General features: G+C 32.5%; 3 protein-coding genes across 3 annotated transcripts; 1 reads left to right on the top strand and 2 right to left on the bottom strand.

The window, feature by feature from the left end:
* Positions 1-2,811: 2,811 nt before the first annotated feature.
* Positions 2,812-8,417, bottom strand: LOC136969427 (nicotinamide N-methyltransferase-like). The gene is made up of 4 exons (XM_067263579.1): positions 8,405-8,417; positions 6,067-6,216; positions 3,917-4,124; positions 2,812-3,235 (listed from the first exon to the last, which is right to left on the bottom strand). Exons 1-4 carry the CDS (start codon positions 8,415-8,417, stop codon positions 2,812-2,814), a joined length of 795 nt encoding a protein of 264 aa, XP_067119680.1.
* Positions 8,418-9,204: 787 nt separating this feature from the next.
* LOC136969426 (uncharacterized) lies at positions 9,205-11,762 on the top strand. The gene is made up of 3 exons (XM_067263578.1): positions 9,205-9,581; positions 9,985-10,110; positions 10,964-11,762. The coding sequence occupies exons 1-3, from the start codon at positions 9,205-9,207 to the stop codon at positions 11,760-11,762; spliced, it is 1,302 nt and encodes a 433-aa protein (XP_067119679.1).
* A 373-nt stretch (positions 11,763-12,135) lies between these two features.
* On the bottom strand, positions 12,136-13,221 carry LOC136969425 (uncharacterized). Its single transcript, XM_067263577.1, has 4 exons — positions 13,038-13,221; positions 12,888-12,959; positions 12,632-12,738; positions 12,136-12,552 (listed from the first exon to the last, which is right to left on the bottom strand). The coding sequence occupies exons 1-4, from the start codon at positions 13,132-13,134 to the stop codon at positions 12,136-12,138; spliced, it is 693 nt and encodes a 230-aa protein (XP_067119678.1). The 5' UTR covers positions 13,135-13,221.
* Positions 13,222-20,451: the final 7,230 nt, after the last annotated feature.

Raw genomic sequence — 20,451 nt, 5'->3', positions numbered from 1 at the left:
ACTTCGTATGAAATTTTTGCGAATTAATAAAGGTTTCTTTATATGAACAATAATACCCTCAAACACAAGGTTGCACTCGTCAGCGATTTTCTTGGCATCAACTATATTTGTCACATAAAATGGTCAGCAGATCTCTGGACCCAAATCCCATAGAACGTGTGGAATACTGTAAGAAGACGAGTTGCATATTCGAAATTCCAAAATAATACTTCGGAACTTTTTTACATATAATAAAACTTGGATGTGCAAAAATAAATTATTGTATAGAAAATTTTACATCTCGCAATAAACGTTTCATAAAATCTGTTCACCGCATTGTAGAATTAATGAGATAAAACAAGGATGATATGCGAAGGGAAATCCCTCCCGGAAAAACTTTCTGTGGGAGGAAAATTCGAAAGCACCGTTGGCAAAGTGCAATCCTACGAACAACTGCCAGGGTTTAAGTGATTTATTTTTACTCGTTCACTATGGACGAAGTTAGTTTATAAGTAATGAATATAGAGAGATTTCCTCTGTCCATAAATTTCATTGTTATAAAATGAGTTTTTACATGGAAATATCAAAGTTCATAAACGAAATTGACGAAAATTGCATATCGCGTAATGATAATTACTAATTTTGTACAAAATATTTTACACTTAGATAAAATATCACAAGAAATTCGGATTATACAGGAAATCTTAATTTTGATACGCGAATATATAAATACAAATATGAAAATGGAGTAAATGTTTACGATTTTAGTTTATTTGAAACGTTATTAAGATCAGTTCGTTGACCAATATTAAACCGTAATGATGATGAAATTGACTACACTCAATCTTTAAACAACAATTACGTGAATTCAGTTTTTTTTTCTTTTACTTGAAATAAGTCTATTCACTAATCATCCTTGGACTGGATAATAATACCTGGATTTGACGAATCCGGAGTATTCGTCATATCCAGGTATTATTATCCTGTCACAGATAGGGTATAATCTCTCTTTCACAAGAAATGACCGAGATCCGTCTCACAATTTTATACATTTTCGTTTATTCTCTCAAAACAATCGACAAATTGTTTCTAAAAATGCTTTAAATTTCTTCCTTACAGCTTCGATCATATTAGCAGCCTGCATACCAGGACTGTAAAAATAAATTTAAATTTAAATATTTCGTCAATGGATGAAGCGAACTAAGCGAATGCGTAATTTGTCAAAATGGCGCTTACTCGAAAGGCCGTTCGTAAGAGAAACGAGTTTTGGATTTCTAGGCCCTACCGAAGCAACAACGAGAGAAGATCCAGTTTATCTTCAACTTCTTACTTTGAGAAGGACCTCCGAACATTGCGCGCTGGAAATTTGCTTCGTCCTCCAACTCCTTTTCGAACTGAACGAAAGCCTTTCTCAATCCGGCTATCTCGGTCTTGTCCCAATATATCTTGGGGTCATCCCGCTCTATAAGTTCGGGATCACGTGTCGAGGACCCCGAAGAAAACCAACTGACGTCTGGATCGTTCTGAATTTCCGAGGACTCTGACGGAAGTCCTCCAACTTCTGGATCATAAGGATATTCCGACGATTGTGCCGGAAGCCAGCTGACGTCTGCATCCTGTGGAGGATCATTTGTCTCCAACTCCTTTTCGAACTTAACGAAAGCCTTTCTCAATCCGGCTATCTCGGTCTTGTCCCAATATATCTTGGGGTCGTCCCGCTCTGCATCCTGTGGAGGATCATTTGTCTCCTCCACTCTCCACTCACTCCTGTCTTGAATTGGAGATCTTCGTCCGAAGATCCTACCAATCCACCTCCAAAAAAATTTTGTCTTTTGACTCATCTTTCTTTAAAATCGCGTAAAACAAGTCTCTTCGATATAACAATCGGAAAACAAAGATATTGTTGTCGCATGTCATCAATTGTTGTCTGTGGAAACGGTTAATTTTAGAAATTCTGTTTTCTACAACTTATGTGGTCTTATACGAGTGATTTATTATAATTTTATCACTCACAAGCCGATTAATTTCATTTTATTAATTTCAAAAATGTAAGATTTGGAGAGAGATCAACAAAATGTTTTAGATTTTGAAATTGTTTTGTATTATGATCGCTTGATGAAAATAAACTTTTGTAAATACTTTTGTATGACAACGATATAGCAGTCTCCTATGTAGCCCCATTGTAGTAAAACGCTAATGATTACTTTCGAATGATTTTCTCCACTGTGCGTGAATTCGTAAATGCTTTATTTTGCATTTCAAACCAGTCTTATGAAGAAATCAGATGGCTTTCAAATCTCCAAACTTCTATATACCACGAATAATCAACCAATACCGACACCATCCGGTGGATAACCGCCCAGAATATCATACTCACTGAGACGCGTTATAGATTCATGGGGCCCAGGAAAATTTAAATTGCGGGGCCTAAGAACCGGCGCAACTAAATGTACAGGTTGTTTACTGCACAATGACGCTAGTTAACGAAAGGCTGACGTGTGGGTGACTTTAAAGTAATAACTGTAATAATAAACGTCGTGACAACCATTGGCGCAGCCAGGGTATTGTTATGGGGGGGCCTAGTAGAGGTCAGCCTGGCACAAAATTGATTATTTCAAATTATTGTTCATTAAATTAGAATTTCCATAGGAATCGACAATAACTTAACACACATATAATATGAAACTTCCTTTAATCACACGTTCTCGTAACATTAATATCAAACTCTGGTTAATTTTTAAAATTTTGCTAATCATTTTTTAACCATTCTTTAATATAGTTCACCGTCTTTAATCTAGATCTAGACTTTCAATAGGCAATTCATAAAATCGGTTAAATCGATTTAACTGCCGATAATATTAAGATGCCGCTACATTCGCCAAGTTCACGATTGTTTTCCATAAAATAATAATGCTTTTTAATGAATCCCGCTTCCTTCAATACTTCATTTACATACTCTTTACTTACTGGGAGACATGGAAGTCTATTATTTCCTACATAATAATAGGAAGTATCCAATGTCGTTACCATTACTAATCCACCATTTGGCAAAAGGTAATTGCTGAAATTTTTAACAGCGAATTTAAAATCTTCTAATGTGACGCAAGCCGATTCTAAGCATAAAGAGGTAAACAACACATCAAACTTTCCTACGTCCGAGGAAATGATGTCTTTTTGCAAGACGTCGCAAGGAATTACTTCTTTTATTTTTTGTCTCAATCGAAGTTTGATTTCATTTATTCCTTCGTCCACGTTTCTGTTAAATAAATAATTAAAATTAAATAAAAGTGATTACCTCAATAAAATATATAACTTATATTTAAAAAATTATAACATTAATATTATTGTGATTAATTTGAAATGCATTATTAATTACAGTTAATATACTTAGGCTACAAACGATGGGATTTTAGAAAGTAATGTTGCTGTTATTACGTTGGAATGTGATAAAATATAGTCCAGACGCAAAGTTTGGAACCATTTTTCTTTCGTTTATTACAATTAACCAACGCGAAGGAATTCACAAAGCAGTATTTAACTCGATACGTAGTTTTTCAAATGTCATAAATTCTAGAGAACAGATTTTGGTATGTATATAGAAATATCGGTAGATAGCCCAGTATAGTGCTATCCGCCAAGGAGGATACCACGCAGGAGATTTTCTAATAAGAAAGTGTATTATTATATTATTAAATTAAGTATGCTTCTAGCTTAAATACACATTGAACGAATAGCTTATCAAATTATAGCTATAATAAAAAGGCTATTCGTTTAATGTCTAATGTACGAAGCACTTATTTATGTGCAAACTCTGAATTACACTGGAGGAGTACAGTATAGTTCAGGGTAAAATTTAATCACATACATGTTAAATATTGAATGAATTATTTCTGGAATTTTATAAAAATTAAATAAATATTTACATAATGAAACATACCGAAATCCTTCAAGTAATACTTCTATCGGCATCAAAGTATCCCAATCCTTCGCCGACGATTCGTTTTTTATCCATTTGCGAACCGCTTCACGATTGTGCTCAGAATAATCAGATAAAACGATTTCCGAGAAATATTCACTTGGGGCTGCCATTCTGTGAACAGTCGGGCCACACCCTACGTCGAGAATTCTCTCGCCTCGAAAGGCTTCTGTTAAAATAAAAAGTCAGCAACCAGTTGAGTAACTTCCTCGGAGAAAATTTTTATACTTAAGAACCAGTAAGTTACATTTGCACGAAGTTAAACTCTGTTTTGTTTAATCTGCTATGAACCATTATTGAAATAGAAGCTTTGTCTCATTAATTAATGTAAAAAGATAAGAACATCCTAATGTTGAGGATAGAGATGAGCTTCTAAACATATTGTAAATGCCAATGACGAGTAAAATTTTCCTTCGAGATATTACACATATCCACTTCTATCTCCCCATCCGTGAACCTTTAATCACCAAAAATGAATAGCATCAATGATCCTGAAATACAAGTTATCGAGCCAAATTTTGTTTCTTAGTCTTTAACCCATCTTGAGATATTAAACCAGAGAGACGCCAACACAATCATACTTAAATGCATATTTTGGAAATCAATTTTTTTATTTACTTTTTTGAGTTCAGAGGGTCTCAAAACATCGATATTCCAGAAGCCGGAAGGGTCAATTGTTAAACACGATTGCAATGTTACATTATAACAGCCGGGAAAGTAAACAGAACATTTTCTTTAATTCTTGAGATGCGCCAAAAACTCTAGCTTCATTTTTCGTCTATTTGTTGTTTAATTAGGAAAAAATGGATTGATTTCAACATATATATTTTCAAATTGCAAAAATGAAAAAACACTCATTTGTAGAGCCAAAAATGTAAAACACTCCTTACAAAATTCTATATGTGTTTGTATTTTATCGTCTATTTTATATTATATCTCAGGACTGGTTAAACCAAAACTTTGAAACTTGGTGGGGTTATTTCTATGAGTTGGAATTCATTCATTTAAACTATGGTAATTACAGGTCAAGGAATGGAAAATTGATCGTAGAAAGGAATCATACGTCATATCTGAAGTGAATTAGACTTAATGAAAATTTTACCCGTATATGGATTTTCAACTTTTTATAAAAGCAGGGATCTAAATGAAGTCTCTTGCCATATTGCAATAAGTAATAATGTAAAACAATTTTAATAAAATCAAATAACACACTGGTTTCTAAACGTTTCTTAGACACCGCCGCTCGGTTCCATAAACTTATACCAAACGCCCCAACTAGTTTTTCCTTGTGTGGAAGAAGTCTTAGAAAAGCTTTTCTATCAACCTCACGCATTGTGTAGTTACTGTACATTATTCTTTACATGTGGAAAACCATCAAACGCAACGTTTCTTTTCCGTTTTTAATGGAGGAAAGAGAGATTATCAGTGATCCGATCCCTCGCCTACGGCCACTGTTCGGTCGGGACCGCTTTATTGCCCTCTGCCACACTCTTGCTTATTTTCACTCTGTAAATTTACTCACCGCCTTCAGAAAGGGTAGAGCTCACTTTGGGAAACACTGATATAACATATGCCGCCATACACAATTTTCACTTCAAACATGCCATTTTACTGTTTTTTAAACTTAAGTATTTTTTAAATAGAAAAATTGATATTAAAATTACTTCATATAAGTTTTTGTTATTATTTAAAATTTATATCATTGTACAATAGAAAATTATTGGATTTCTTTTCTGGTTCCTTTAAGTTCCCTATCGAGTGCCGGAATGTAGCGCAAGAACAATTGCCAGCTTTTTATTTATTAAAAGAAATTTTCGGATTTTTTTCTTTGTTTAACACATTTAGAAGAATTCATTGAAAAATAAACTAAATATTTGAGCATCAAACACAAGACCGTGTTATTTATTAAAAACTTGGCATTTTTCCACCTCTATTAGTTGATTAATAGAGGTGGAAAAATGACTAATCAACTAATAGAGGTGGAAAAATGCCAAGTGTTTAATAAATAACACGGTCTTGTGTTTGATGCTCAACATATAAGAAAACACGGTTTCAAGAATATTTAAACTAAATATTTATTAATATAAATTGCTGTTTAAATTAAAACTTACCATCGCGAAATATTTCATGCAGACAAAATGAAACAAATTCTTCCATTTCTACTGTTTTATTAACAATATCACTTCGATAATTGACGGCGAAATTTCCATCTTTGTACACTTTGGAGAAAGCGTATTTATCTTCAGACTCAATTTCCATTACTGTTATTAATAAAAATCAAATTTAAATTAAAAAGTACCGCTACATTAAATAAATATAAGGAATAACAAGAAAATTAATAATGTACATAACTATAATAATTATACAATAAATATTAGATTGATCGAATAGAATTATAATAGTATCTGTTTTATTGGTTAAGTGGTAGTAAAGGACTCTCTTATCGTCGCGAGAGATTGAAATTCGAATACAAATTAAACTTTCGTAGCCCAATTATTTTGTATCAGGCGATTCAACTTTCATCAATTCGTGCTATTCGATCGTATTGAATACCGGTTCCATTTGTACAGCATAAAATTCATGCCACTACTGAGACCATTTACACAATAAGTTAGAAACGACTGAGTTTAATAAATGGTGGTTTATACGTATAAAAATTTGTGTTGGTTTTAATTATAAACATATACAAAGATGATCTCGATGTCAACAGGGTAACAATCCTCGATAGGATATCTTTACTTAGTAGATGTTTCTAAACAATATTTCTGAAGACTTTTATATTTAAGCAAAATGAATAAAATTAGGAGCTAAGTATTAGTACTTACAGGAAACTTTAGGACTTGAAAAAAAGAATTTTCTTTGCAAGATCCAGGTGTATCACAATCAATAAAAGTCGAACAAAAATACTGTGAGACGATGGAGATTGTATAGTGTTTGATAAACTTTAGATTATTCACCAAGATAAAGAGATTTCATATAAAATGGGAAAGTGAATACCACACAAGAGATTCAAATACTTCACTTATCGGGCATTTTTTTAAATTTAAGACTTAAAAAACAAAAGTTAGCAGGAAATCAGTAAACCAGAGGTAAGACGGAACCGTTTTTTAAATTAATGCAATTGGAATCGTTGAACCGTAACGTAATGATAAAGTGTTACTCACTGTGCAACTGCTTTAGAACAAATGATACTATCGAACGAAGACAAACAGCAAATAAAACGAAAAAAGAAAAAATACAGATTGGAACATATAAGCTATTCAACAGGAATGAGCAACCAGAACCATATTTACATTTACATATAATAAAATGTCATTTTTGTCAATCCGTTTAGACCCAAACTTAATACTGAAAAATAATTTATAAGGAACAACATTAACCTAAACTCTGACCCAACAGATCGTGAGGGTAAGATACACACAGCTTTAGCCTCGAATCCAGAGCTCTGATCGATAAAGCATAAAACATTTAACATTTTCCAGTAAAAATATTAAAAGGGTGATAAGTATTTTTTCAGGTATAATAAGAACTAAACATGTTTATTTATATTTTTGCTTTTTTAATTTAATTAACTGTAAAAAATCAATTTTTGTCATAATCAAATTCAATAAGTTACGAGTTAAAACGAAAGAGAATAGAAGAATAGAGTGCTATTAATTAAGTTGAAAACTGTTATAACACAAGCATTTTGAATGTGAGGTACTGTACGTACTATTTATTATAGTAGTTTTCGTAGTTACAGTTTAAGTTCAAAAATAAAAATCTATCTGCAAATAAAGTAATTGAGTTGGTATGTCAATGTGTCCACTTTTCTTTAGAACTGAACAAATGCATGCAGATCGTGGTCAGTACTATTTGTCTATTCGATGCAATAAATTAAAAATGCCCAGCGCTACAATTTGAATCGAAACAGCTAAATGAGAAGGACTCATCACGTTAGGACGAGACGGAACCAGACTAAATTATTCAAATATAACTTTTATTAATGTGGAAATGAATTTCGGGTGCACAGACTCCCTCATTATCCCAATTAAGGAGTAAACACAATAAAAATCTAAAATATTGTATCAAGACAAATTTGACAGACATAAATAACTCAGCGCACTGTGTATATAATGTCATAAAAAATTGTAATTAAAATTGTACAATACAATAATAAAAACTACTCGATGGTTGTAGTCTTGAACAGACAAATTAAGCTGTTGTCTTCATAAAACATAACATTGGTTTCTATTAAATTTACTTTTTCTATTAGTTACACTCTACTTATTTCAATGCTCTTCGATCACCCGTGCGACACAATTAAGTTACTGTTATTTAGATGCACCATCTGCATGCGCTCAAAATACCCAATTCAGTTCTGTCCCTCGTTAGTTTGATCAAAGACGCACGTGACCTTCGTTTCTCTGATAAGGTCGAAATACGATTTGTCTGCGATAAACGTTATACCTGAAGGCGACATTGCTTATCCATTCTCTAGAGGAATTGGTAATCATTGATAGCCAGAAGGCTCATTGGTTTAGAGAACATTTACTTTGTTCACTAACCATTTAAATATCAAGATATAAAAGTTTACAAACTTATTTACAGCTTCCTGTTAAATCCGGGCCCCAGGAAATTGTAATTGTCTAGTTTTCGAGACATTGATGTAAATCTGTTTTTAAATTTAGCCTGAGATGTCAATAAGTATTTTTATAGACCATGATGTTTGTCTTTTTTCCCATGTATTACATATCCGTTTTTTTATGTATAAAATATGATACGTGGATTTTCATACGTCAGTAGCTTCTATTGTCAGTTTGATTACTGGTTTTAGTTAAAACAAGTTTATAAAAGTTGAATTAAGTCACATAATTTGCACATTTCTCCCAAACATTATATCTATGAAATTTTGTGTTCCGGTAGTAACGAGTCGTAGGTGAAACATGAATTTCATCTCAAACGTATCTTTCATAAAAGGAAAGTAAACTTTATAATTTTTTTTTCCTTTATGTCTTTGTTAAATCTCCTGTTAAAATTATTGAAATATATCGTGATCTTGTGCGATAATCGTAGAGTTCAGTAAATTTGGGAGAATAAGTACCCAAATGACTCTACAATCGTCCGTTTACTTTTTGCTAGCTTCCAAAGCTCGCCGAGCTGACACCTAGCTCAGCCTGACGTCATACTTAGCACGCTCGTAAAAGTATACACACCCAGCTCAGCCTGACGTCATACTAGCACGCTCGTAAAAGTATATACACACAGTAATGGCGGCTTCCGGATTAGTGTCAGCGGCTGTAGCGATAATTTCACAGCTACAGTCTCTAGATTCGGAGTCTGAAGACGATGATCTGTTGCTAGAATGTGCAATATCTGCAGTAGAAGCTGAGGCGAATTCGTCTAGTGGTGAGAACAGCAAGTCAGTTGAGAAAGTGAAAGGGTATGTTGAGTACACCGTGCCAAGATACCGATCGAAGGATTTTCAAGAACATTTTCGATTAAATAGGACAACTGCGGACATTTTAATGTCAAAATTAGCACCCTTGTTTAATAAAAATCAGAATTCAAGAGGACGATGTCCATTGACGGTGGAGAAAAAAGTATTGTGCAGTCTCTACTTGTTATCGAATCAAGCTCCGTTCAGGTAAAGTACAGATCTATATCGTTAATTGAGATTCATGTGAATAATATGAATTGTGGTTAAAATTAACAAAATGTATATATATTTTTGAATTAAAAGAAAACTATAAAGAATTTTTAAATGAAACTTTGGTACTTTGAAACTTTAAACATAAATTCTGTTTTACAGTATAAATAAGTTAACAACTTTTAACATCATCACAAATTTTGTAAATTCTTGATCTTTTTGTGTCAATTAAATATAACTACACCAAATTTTTATATTTTAAAGGTAATACATACAGAAGCTAAAAATAGTACAACTAACATTAAATACTCCTGTTTGCATAAAATTACAGTTTGTCCCTCTTAATTTCTTCTCCAATAGGTAATAAATGACTTTTTTAGGACTTCTTGATAATTTTTAGATGTTTGTCAGTTAAAATCCCTAAATTTGATAAACCATTAAATCCAAAGCAGCCCCACACCATAACAGAACCCACCACCTTGTTGACTGTTGAAAAACTGCACTTGTCTTTCCTAATACCATACCAGTAATTAGGCCATACAAATTAAATTTTTTTTCATTACTGTAAAGGACTAAGCTATTGGTCATTCCACAGCATGTGACCTTTAGTCTACTGCATTCTTGCCAATTTTGTTACTGATGATTTTTTATCAAGGCATAAAATTTCACATGTGGAGCTGCTGAAATTCTTTGACTAACAGTGCTTGCTTTTTGATGTTTTTAATCCACTTTCACACAAAATTTGACAAGCTAATTTATTCTGTTGTGATGCAAGATGCACAGTTCTATCACTACCACTTTGACATATGATTTTGGGCCTTCCTTAATCAATGTTTAGAAGGTATTAGTGATGATTTTTCCAAAATTTTATAAATTTCAGTAGAAGATCTGCTCATTAAAACTTGCAAGTTCCTTGACACTACAGCCTCCTGCTTTTAATTTCCATATTCATGTAATTTCTTCCATACTAAACTCTTTTCCATATAAAATTTTGGAAAGTTTTGATTCAGTATTTAAATTACTACTTGACAACAAAGTAAAAGTGTTATAATTATAAAAAATAAATGACATCACATAAGTTTCTTATGCTTCAAATTTTGCAATTTTGTTTTATCATCTATACTTTTGGGAGCCAAAAAAATATATTTTTGTTGTTAAATTATTAATATAATGATTAATTTTGAATTTTCAAAAATCAGTGTAAAATAATTTGCATAGACAAATGAAATCATCTCTTGAATTCCTAACCTAACCCAAGTGTGGCTATAATTAATTAACAGACTATATAATGCTGTTAGTGTATTGCATTATATACAAATTATTAATATTTATGTATATACAATACTATGTAGCAACTTAACGTGCATTTTCATTTTCAGGTTAGCTGCGGATCGTTTTAACATATGCAGACGAACAGCTTGGAAAATACTACATGAATTTTCCTCAGCACTTTTGGACTTGAATAAAAGAGAGGGTATAATTTCTTGGCCAAACCAAGAACAGGCATTTAAAACAAGCCAATATTACACAAAAAAGTTTGGTTTTCCTGGAGTGATTGGAGTTGTAGATGGTAAGCATATGGCTATTAAAGCCCCCAGGAATGACCATTCATCCTATTATAATAGGAAACAATTTTATTCAATTATTCTCCAGGCTGTATGCAACGAGAAGTTGCTATTCACGGACTGTTATGTAGGAGAGGCGGGATCAGTTCATGATGCCTGTGTCTATCGTCGATCCACATTAGCTAAGCGAATTGATGAAGGTGTAGGATTTCCGGTAGACACTCACCTCCTCGGTGATGCAGCCTATCCTTTAAATAAATATTTATTAACACCATACCGAGACAATGGCCATTTAACTGAAATTCAATCATATTTCAACACCAAGCTTTCAAAATGTAGAAGCTCAATTGAAAGAGCATTTGGGTTGTTTGTTGGTCGGTTTAGACGCTTCAAACTTCTTGATATGCATCGATTGGACTTAATGGTGATGCTAATTATGGCAGGATGCATTCTCCACAACTTTTCTATCTTAGAAGGAGATGAAACCAATATTGAAGAGGAAAGGTTAGTTGGAGTGCCAGAAGTAATTGAAAACGTCCAAGCAAGAAGAGATGCACAAAATAAGCGTAGTGATTTGGCAAACATTCTTTTTGCAAGGCGAATACAGCATTAATGACATAAAAAAGAAATGTATATGTATTATATAACTTTTTGTATGTGTATATATTATATAACTTTCTGTAATGTAACATATTGTCTGTATATATATCATATATTAAGTAATTAAGTTTATGAAATAAAGATTACATCAAAAATATTAAAAACGAGTTTTTGTTTACTTTATATGAAATAAAAACTTTAAAAACTTTTTGTTTTCAATAAAAATTAACTTTATTTATAATTTTTCTAAAATTTTATCTAATATTTTGTGGAGTTTTTCGCGTTCTTTCTTTCTTTCCTCTCTCCTCTCCTGTATTTCTCTTCTTATATCATGTAAGACGTTGAGCAACTCGCTGCTGTCTCTTTTTCTCTTACGAGAATTGGTATTAGATGAAGAGGGCACAGGAGATTGGGTTGATGGGGATGATGTGCACGCCACAGGAGACTGGGATGATGTGCACGCCACAGGAGACGGGGAATGATGTGCACGCCACAGGAGACTGGGATGATGTGCATGCCACAGGAGACGGGGATGACGGAGTGGGAGTGGAACTTGAGTGAGGATTCACTCTCACTCCATCTGTGTTGCTACAAGTAGCAACAGGGGATATTTCTGGCCGTTTCCCAATGGCATCATCCATTAAGGAATAAAATTCCCAATGTTTCCGGTTGTTACCAGATTGGGAATTGTGAAGTTTTATTTTTTTAAAAGTTTTTTTCAGCCCGCGCCATTTGGTGTCAACCTGGGCTGGAGTCACCGAAAACCCCTCTTCATTTAATTTATTTGCAATTATCCTCCATATCTATAATATTAAAGAAGGTTGTTAGAAATTATTTATGAAAGGTTCATACGTACAATGTTAATTTGGCAAGCAGTACAACCTGAATATTTGTATATTGAGGTAATTCGAATTTCTCTCTGTGTTCGTTGTATAACGAAATTAATTCAATGGTCCTGGCTTTGGGCCACTGGAAGCCACAGGACTCCTCTATAATAAAAGATAGAAAATATTTAGATATGGAGCCCTTATTATAACAGATTAAAAATTATAATTTTTTTTTAACAATCGGCGCAAATTATATTGTGATCTTAGTTTATTCTTTCAACAATTTTATTCAGAATCAAAATTTGACTTACCAGTAGGGATACTCGGTTCAACTGAAGCAGTTGAAATGGTTTTCAAAGCCAATTCTCTGGCATAATTTACATCTGTAATGAAGTCCTCTGTTATCGAAATAGGATTTATGATATAAAATTATACACTTTTAGGAATTCCTTTTTACTTACCTTCCATCATCTGACGACAAACGTCTTCGTTAACACGTAATTTCACTTCTTTTCCGTCCGGTAGAGTAACGGTAACATCGTACATGGACGCCGCCATCTTTGAACAAACGCCAAGCTCGTTGTAAATTCTCCGAGCACGCCGAGCGCGCTAGGAATGCTAGCAATGACGTCATGGGTGCGAAAAGTATACGCTTTGCTCCTGTTAAAATTATTGAAATATATCGTGATCTTGTGCGATAATCGTAGAGTTCAGTAAATTTGGGAGAATAAGTACCCAAATGACTCTACAATCATCCGTACGAGTGTTGTCAGAGACACACACATTATGACAAACGCCATTATTTGACTAACAATAAGACTGTAATTTACAAATCGTCTAGCTACGTATAGTCTAATAGCAGATTTTTAAAATTTATGATTTGTAACGCATTTATACGCAATTTCTTATTTCTGATGGTTTGGGAAAGGCACTTTCTCATCTCTGTTGCGTCAAAATACGTATAATTATTCTTTACAAACAAAATATTTGTATAACTGTATTCATAAGAGTAAAACAAATTACAAATTCCGAAAGTCTAGTAAATGTACTTCAGATTGCTTATAGGATTTATTTTTCTACCACTGACAGGTTCCATGTCATTAAGCGTTAAATTGGAGTTACATTTTCTATGAGCGACTTCCGTCACATTCTTCCTATTGTATACTTCCACATAGACGTATTTACATCATACATTAAGTAAGTAAATTTTAAAGCGTAAAATAGAATCATCCCGCGGCCGAACAGCCGAGAGGTTCCGCCTATGGCTCTAGAGGACCCGGAATCAAATTCGAACGAGTTGTAAAACCCCAGAAATTTATCGGTGGTGATGCGTTCGGATATATTGGGCCATCTGTCATTAATTAAGTAGCCTTTTCATTGTGGGCCCAGCCAAACCTATAATGGATTCGGATAATTGATAATTGTTAAAAAGGCCCTCTTGGCGCAGACGCGTGCGAAGAGTTAAAAAAAACCGTACTGTAACAGGAAGATGCACCGACATTATTATCGTTCGGAATAGGAAACATTTTCATCTCAAACAACGATAAACACAAAAGTAATTAGAAAAATATTTAATAAATGCTCGTATATAACTACTATTAAAATATATGCAGGTTATGTCAAACTTTTAAATCAAAAAAGTACTGTAAGCATAGCATTTGATTTCAAAGTAAATCAAATACTGTGCTTACAGTATAAGATTTACAGTAAATCTTCGAAGCTAGAAATAAATAATGGCGTTACTTCCGGTTTTCTAAAATGTGAAGAGTTGTATGATTGACGAAATATAAATTACGTGCCAGAATTAAAACTGATTCCGATTGACTGCACGGAACATAAAGTGTACATACTTCCCGTAAAGTCTCAATCTTTCTGGTGTACTCATCGACGTATACGTATTTACGTCAAAAGAGATCGGAGTATCGATTTGTAAAATAAACCGATACTGATTTTCGAAAACATTCTGATAGGGGCTACATCAATATATCGTTATCGATTACGTCTACACTTACTTGTGTACAAATGGAATCTTAATTTTCCCCTTTATCCGGGTTAAGTTACGTTCTTCGTACGCAACAATATTTTACAAACTTTTTGCCAATGGGCAGATTTCTGATTTACAGTAAAATTTAACAAAAAATCGCTCTATTTCGAAGAATTTCTTTCGTTTTATTCGGGTTACTTTTGGACAGGTTTTAGTGTATTTAGAAATGTCATTAATTAATATGGTTCTGTTCGATTTAGTGTGGAATTTCGTTCATGATGCGCATATGAAAAATGTTTAGAAAACAGTATAGCAGGAACAAATTACTTTGTTCACTAAAAACATGGCAGTATGTCCTTTGTGTGATAAACCGATAATTGCTTAAAATAGTTTCTGTTAAAACGGTTAAATGTCTCTTTTGGAAGGATTTAGCACGTCTAGACATGCATCTTTGTGACTATATTATTTATTTGAATAAAAAGTCGATTACAATAAGGAAATATTAGCGAATAGTAAATAAATTCTATATTTAAATTTAAACTGTAAATAAGTACAATCAAATCACATATTAAGTATCTCAACTTGAATAAATTTATTTCAAATACTATTACTAATTCTACATTATTGAAAGCTTTTCAACTTACTCGAGATATATTAATAAACTTTCCTGGATTGAACATTACAAAAATTATGCAAGTATTATTTAGTATATTAAAATTAATATTATCTGATTTCGATTTTATAGCGACGGTTTAAAATTCAGCTACTTATCTGCATCTTATCGAGTTTATAGAGGCGTACAGAGGGGGAGGAACAAATACGCCCACGGTGATAAATGAAAAACAACGATGCACATTCTCCAAATAGATAGAAACAATTATAAAAAATTTGTCAAATTTATAAAATGTTCGTATTCTTTAAGATTTGAAGTTTATCAAAAAGGCTATCGCTTCTGAAACATCCTCGAACTTCGCCCATGACTGAAGAGCGGCGACGGCTTTCGAACTCACGTTACTTCACTTGGTATTATTTGGTAAATTAAAGCCACTAGTCACTCTGGATATGCGATCGATTCTTACCTTTGTTAACTTCCTTAACTTACGTAACAAACGATCAACGAAATGGAGAATTGTTACACAGGAAAGCTTCGTATTCTTGAAAATCGCATCAGGTATGCAATAAAAGAAATTTCAACAACGATCAGACACCATATTCTTCATCAATTTTACCAACGCCTATAGAATTTGATTGCGTATAAAGACAAACATTTTGAAAATTGAATTTCGTAGTGCAGTTCCTACTTGATTAATCCCATTTTACATTTCGAATATTTCCGAAATTAAATTGATACGCGCCACTCTGTAAGCGGGTCTACTATAACATTTAGTTCATTTAAGACTGCATTTCATTAGTTTAATTAATTTGTAAATTATAAATAATACATTTAAAATGTCGCCATTAAATCGTCCGCGGTGAAATTACTGTTTTTACAAAATTTCTCGATATTATTTATTTTCAAATATTTTTTTGAAACCTGTAGAAAATACTCTTCTTTTCTATCTGTAAATAATTTCATAGATCCCAAGAAATTTTTACCCACAGAGCTACGGTAATAATGTAGATTACTTTTATTTATCATTAATGAAAAACAAACGTTATATTAAATTATGAACAATTTTCTTCTTGTCGTCGGGGAATCGTCAACATTTTTAAATTAAATATATAAAATATTTATACATAAATATTTGAACCACGGTTAATTTATTATACTAATCAGATAACAAAAATATTAACAGTAATTTAAAATAGATCTAAATACTTCACTCGAAGTGTAAAAATAATAAAATTTTGAATTTCATATTCAAAACTTTATTATTACTCTGTGATAAGCCCCCCAATAAACTACTGTACTGATGAACAGTAATCGCAACAAGAAATAAATTAAATAATTAAGTGGGCGAGAAGCTTAATAGTATTAAAAGTTTAGATTTAAAATAATATTCACTCGTCGGTGTCACAATCTGTAATTGTTGGTTTCGGAAGATGTTTGGCATCATAAGTTTTACAAAGACTTTAATTTAGTCAAATATGTGAAATATAATAATTGGGAGAAAAGTTCAAATAAAGCACCGAAAAAATGAATAACTTAAATATTTTCCTTTTGATATTTGGTTCTGTGACAATTTGAGGGATTCCCTAATATTCTTTCAAGATATGGAAGCATATCTTTACTGCTTGGACTTTTTATATATTCTATCACCTGAACAATTTCGAGCAGAGTTGGTATAGAATTTAAACCTATAAACATTACTTGCCGTTGCACGTATGACGCCTGATGGAAATTAATTGTAGCATTTCTATTTAATCAGATAGAAAACAAAATGAGCTAAATTAGTGACGAAATGTAGGCTATAAATACTACAGCTACTTCCAATATCTAAAACTTTATCGATCAACTTAGTGAAAATATACAAGTCCCTTTATTTATAAGGATTAGTTTGTAAATTTTAATCATTTATAAATATCCAAATTAAAATTAAAACTGCCGACATGAATTGCTTTCAATAAATACAGCATTTTAAATATTTAAGTAGTTAAATAATCTTATAACTTTCTCCAGATAACAGAGGCGGTGAGGGAGTCTGCATATCGCCCTAGAAACTCGAGACGAATAGTCTTGGCTGAACCCAAGATAAGTAGATATAAAAAAAACAGTCCTCTTAGTGCCAAATTAGTGCCATCAGAGCAAAAAAAGTCTATATACATATATATATATAAAACCATACAACATACATTAACTTAATATTTTTAATATGTATATTTAATTTATTAAATATTTTGTTTGAAAAAATTTGTAAATTATTACATCAATGACAATTACAGTCAGATAAAGTTTTAGTTAACGTGTAATAGGCTAAATCTACTTATATTAGTCTAAAAATATAATAGAAATACAGTAGAGCGTCGTTAATCGGAACGTCGGTAATAGGAATGGCCGGTAATCGGAACGATTTTCAGTCGGACTGTGTCGTGCTGAATCGAACATTTTTGATACTAGATTTACTTCTAAAGTATAATTTTCATGTTTTTTATATTCTTCAATATATTTATTTTGTTTGTACAAAATGCAGAAATAATTTTTAACGATACGATAGCCTCGATTATTATTTAAAAAATTTTCGTTAGGCTTAAAATCGACGAAAATTCAACACGAAGCGACACGCAACGGAGAAAAGTTTGAACATCGGACAGGTTAATATATTTTTTCGTACAAAGTCGGTAATCGGAACAAATGACTAATCGGAACAACCCCAGTCCCCAATTGATTCCGATTTTCGACGCTCTACTGTAGTAGTTTAAAACGATTGTTTGTTATAATGTATGAAGTACATATTTCAACGGAGATTACGCTTAAAATATAAATAATTAAACAATTAATGTTTTGTAAAAATCGTTATTCTTAAGCGATGTTTCTCGTATTGATAAATATTTTCAAAATTCTATTGAATTTACTTCTTTATATTTTTGTTCATTACAATTATATTTCGTTATTTATCAAAATTTTAAGTTTGCTTAATAACTGAGCGTTATTTTTCTTATGCTAATTTAGTTTAAATTTATTTTTAAAAGAATTGAATAAAGTGATTATTACAGCCAGTTTTTACTAAAATGTTTTGGCAACTTTTTAAGTTAAAAATTGTTAATAATCTAATTGATTGCAAAATATGTGAATCTTTGCAATTACGGCTGATTACTGTAATCAGAGAAATAAATGTATATTCATTAAAAATCTTTATTATAATATCTTATTTTCTACATAATAATAAATCAGCAAAATAATGTTATAATACTAATAAAATTAAATTATATCAAAATGTTTTAAAAAATAGTATTTATACTAGCTGAATAGTTTAATTAGTCGGTATAATTAGCCATATCAATACCTTTGACATACATTCATTCATTTATTAAACAATATAAAATAAACTGTTAATAAATTGATTATACGAAATGAATTCACTAACAGCTTTATGAGTTGTTAATCAAATAGAAAAAAATTGTGTTATTTTATTTATATTCCAATAGTAGATTAAAAATTATAACAGAACTTTGAAGTTAAGTTTTATGATTTATCTGCAAGCAAAACTTGTTGAAAATAAATTTTTCTATTTTTTAATTAGTTGTTTGAAATTTAATATTTGACAGAGGAACTTTGCAAATATATAAATTATTATTAATGTATTTTCTACCTTACTGCTAGCGTCTTTCCTACTTGTGTTTTTTAATGCTCTCATGCAGACGGCACCGTAGTTGTTAGTATTGCCATCTTGCGGTAAAGTCTGCAAACCGTGACGTCGGACTACGGTCATCTTCCGGAGGGTAAACACGCGATACGAGAGCGGAGAGAGCGACGCGACTTCCGATCATCGCGCGATCGCAAACATGGCGGCTGTTCCCACTGTTCGTGCTCCCGACTGACCTCTCGTACGGGAGCCACCACACGCCGCCATGTGCTAAACTAGTGATCGATTCACGGTAGTTCTTGAACAAAGTAAAAAAAGGGGGAAACGTCTACTAAAGGCAATTTTAACGGCAAGCACGCGACTCCCGATCGCGATAGCGAGGCCGACTTAGCGGAGAGCGACGCGACTCCCTATCATCGCGCGATCGCCGGAAAAAAGTGTGATAACTTTTTTATTTTTCGTCTCCGGTCCAAAAATAGGGTACCGTTGAACTCGACTCAGTCCCCTGAGTTCAAATATATAATCAAAGTCCTGAAATTCCATAGGGAGTAATCTATAGTACACCCGAAGAAAATAAAGAAATAAGGACTCGAACTTATGTTTGTATAACCTTTGTAATTCAAATTTGAATTTCATAACAATATTATGTGATGTCAGTGGGCATGCCTCTATTCCAATTCCGTCGTAGTTATAACATTCGCATATCTAGGTTTATTTCTCTACGTAAGATTTAGGCACTATTTGCGATGTGACAGAGGTTTAATCAAAAAATATATAACGTTTAATAATTAATTGGCGGCGCGAGCAATATAACGTTTTCGAATTCTATTATTTTTATTATATTATCGTACGTGTCATATCGTTACCATTATTATTATTTTTTCATTAATCACGATTATAATCACCATCAGGATGTCTGACACCAGCCGAGGGTTAGTAGTAACTTCCACACAAGCAGTACCGTGTGGATCGTAATGTAAGCGGATGGAGGAGGAATGCGGTTATAATAAAATATTAATTTTAGTTAATTCAAAGTTAAAATATGAAAGTTATAATACGTTAAAATATGAAAGTTATAATACCAAAGTTATAATACGTTAAAATATGAAAGTAATCGCGCAATATGTACTTATATTTTAGAAAATACGAGGGAAGCGGCGCTTCCAAGGAGGGCATGCCACTATTTGATTGACACTTGTGGTGATCTACCAGGCTGAACTGTAATCGTTGTTAATTGTCATAAATATTTTGAAAAAATACTATATCATCAGGTTGTAAAGGTAAAATATATTGTTTAATTTCTTACTCGTATTTAACAAAAATAATAAATTTGAAATTCTAATTTGATGGACGTGGCCCACCAGTGGCTCCGTTCCCTGAACACTGAGAGTTCGATGGTGGGTTTGTGCCTCGCCAGAACGAGCTGGCCACGTGGAGTTTTCCGGGTTTTCTCCACGTCTGTAACGCCCGAATAGGGGCCACCCTTAAAAGGCATTCCCCTGGGCAGTTCGCCCAAGTGTTACGTTGCCATAACTTAATACAGTAAACAAAAAATTTGATGGACGTAGCATGTATGTTAATATTTATCCATTAATCCAAAATACTGGCCATTACTGTGATTATTTTTGTGATTCTGTAATTCTTTTA

Source organism: Centruroides vittatus, unplaced genomic scaffold (assembly GCF_030686945.1).
Source record: "Centruroides vittatus isolate TY-2023 unplaced genomic scaffold, ASM3068694v2 contig_1786, whole genome shotgun sequence".
Taxonomy (NCBI): Eukaryota; Metazoa; Arthropoda; class Arachnida; order Scorpiones; family Buthidae; genus Centruroides; species Centruroides vittatus.
This window is presented reverse-complemented; position numbering and strand designations above follow the sequence as displayed.

Bases quoted from the DNA above. Each gene is read 5' to 3' on its own strand.
- LOC136969427 (XM_067263579.1), bottom strand. The intron at 4,125-6,066 runs GTAAGTTTTAAT...TTATTTTAACAG, and splicing joins GCATGAAATATTTCGCGATG to AAGCCTTTCGAGGCGAGAGA. The intron at 3,236-3,916 runs GTATGTTTCATT...TTTATTTAACAG, and splicing joins GTATTACTTGAAGGATTTCG to AAACGTGGACGAAGGAATAA.
- LOC136969426 (XM_067263578.1), top strand. From the start codon at position 9,205: ATGGCGGCTTCCGGATTAGTGTCAGCGGCTGTAGCGATAATTTCACAG. The intron at 9,582-9,984 runs GTAAAGTACAGA...GATAATTTTTAG, and splicing joins TCGAATCAAGCTCCGTTCAG to ATGTTTGTCAGTTAAAATCC. The intron at 10,111-10,963 runs GTAATTAGGCCA...TTTCATTTTCAG, and splicing joins TCTTTCCTAATACCATACCA to GTTAGCTGCGGATCGTTTTA.
- LOC136969425 (XM_067263577.1), bottom strand. From the start codon at position 13,134: ATGGCGGCGTCCATGTACGATGTTACCGTTACTCTACCGGACGGAAAA. The intron at 12,960-13,037 runs GTAAGTAAAAAG...ACTTCATTACAG, and splicing joins TTGTCGTCAGATGATGGAAG to ATGTAAATTATGCCAGAGAA. The intron at 12,739-12,887 runs GTAAGTCAAATT...CTTTTATTATAG, and splicing joins TGAACCGAGTATCCCTACTG to AGGAGTCCTGTGGCTTCCAG.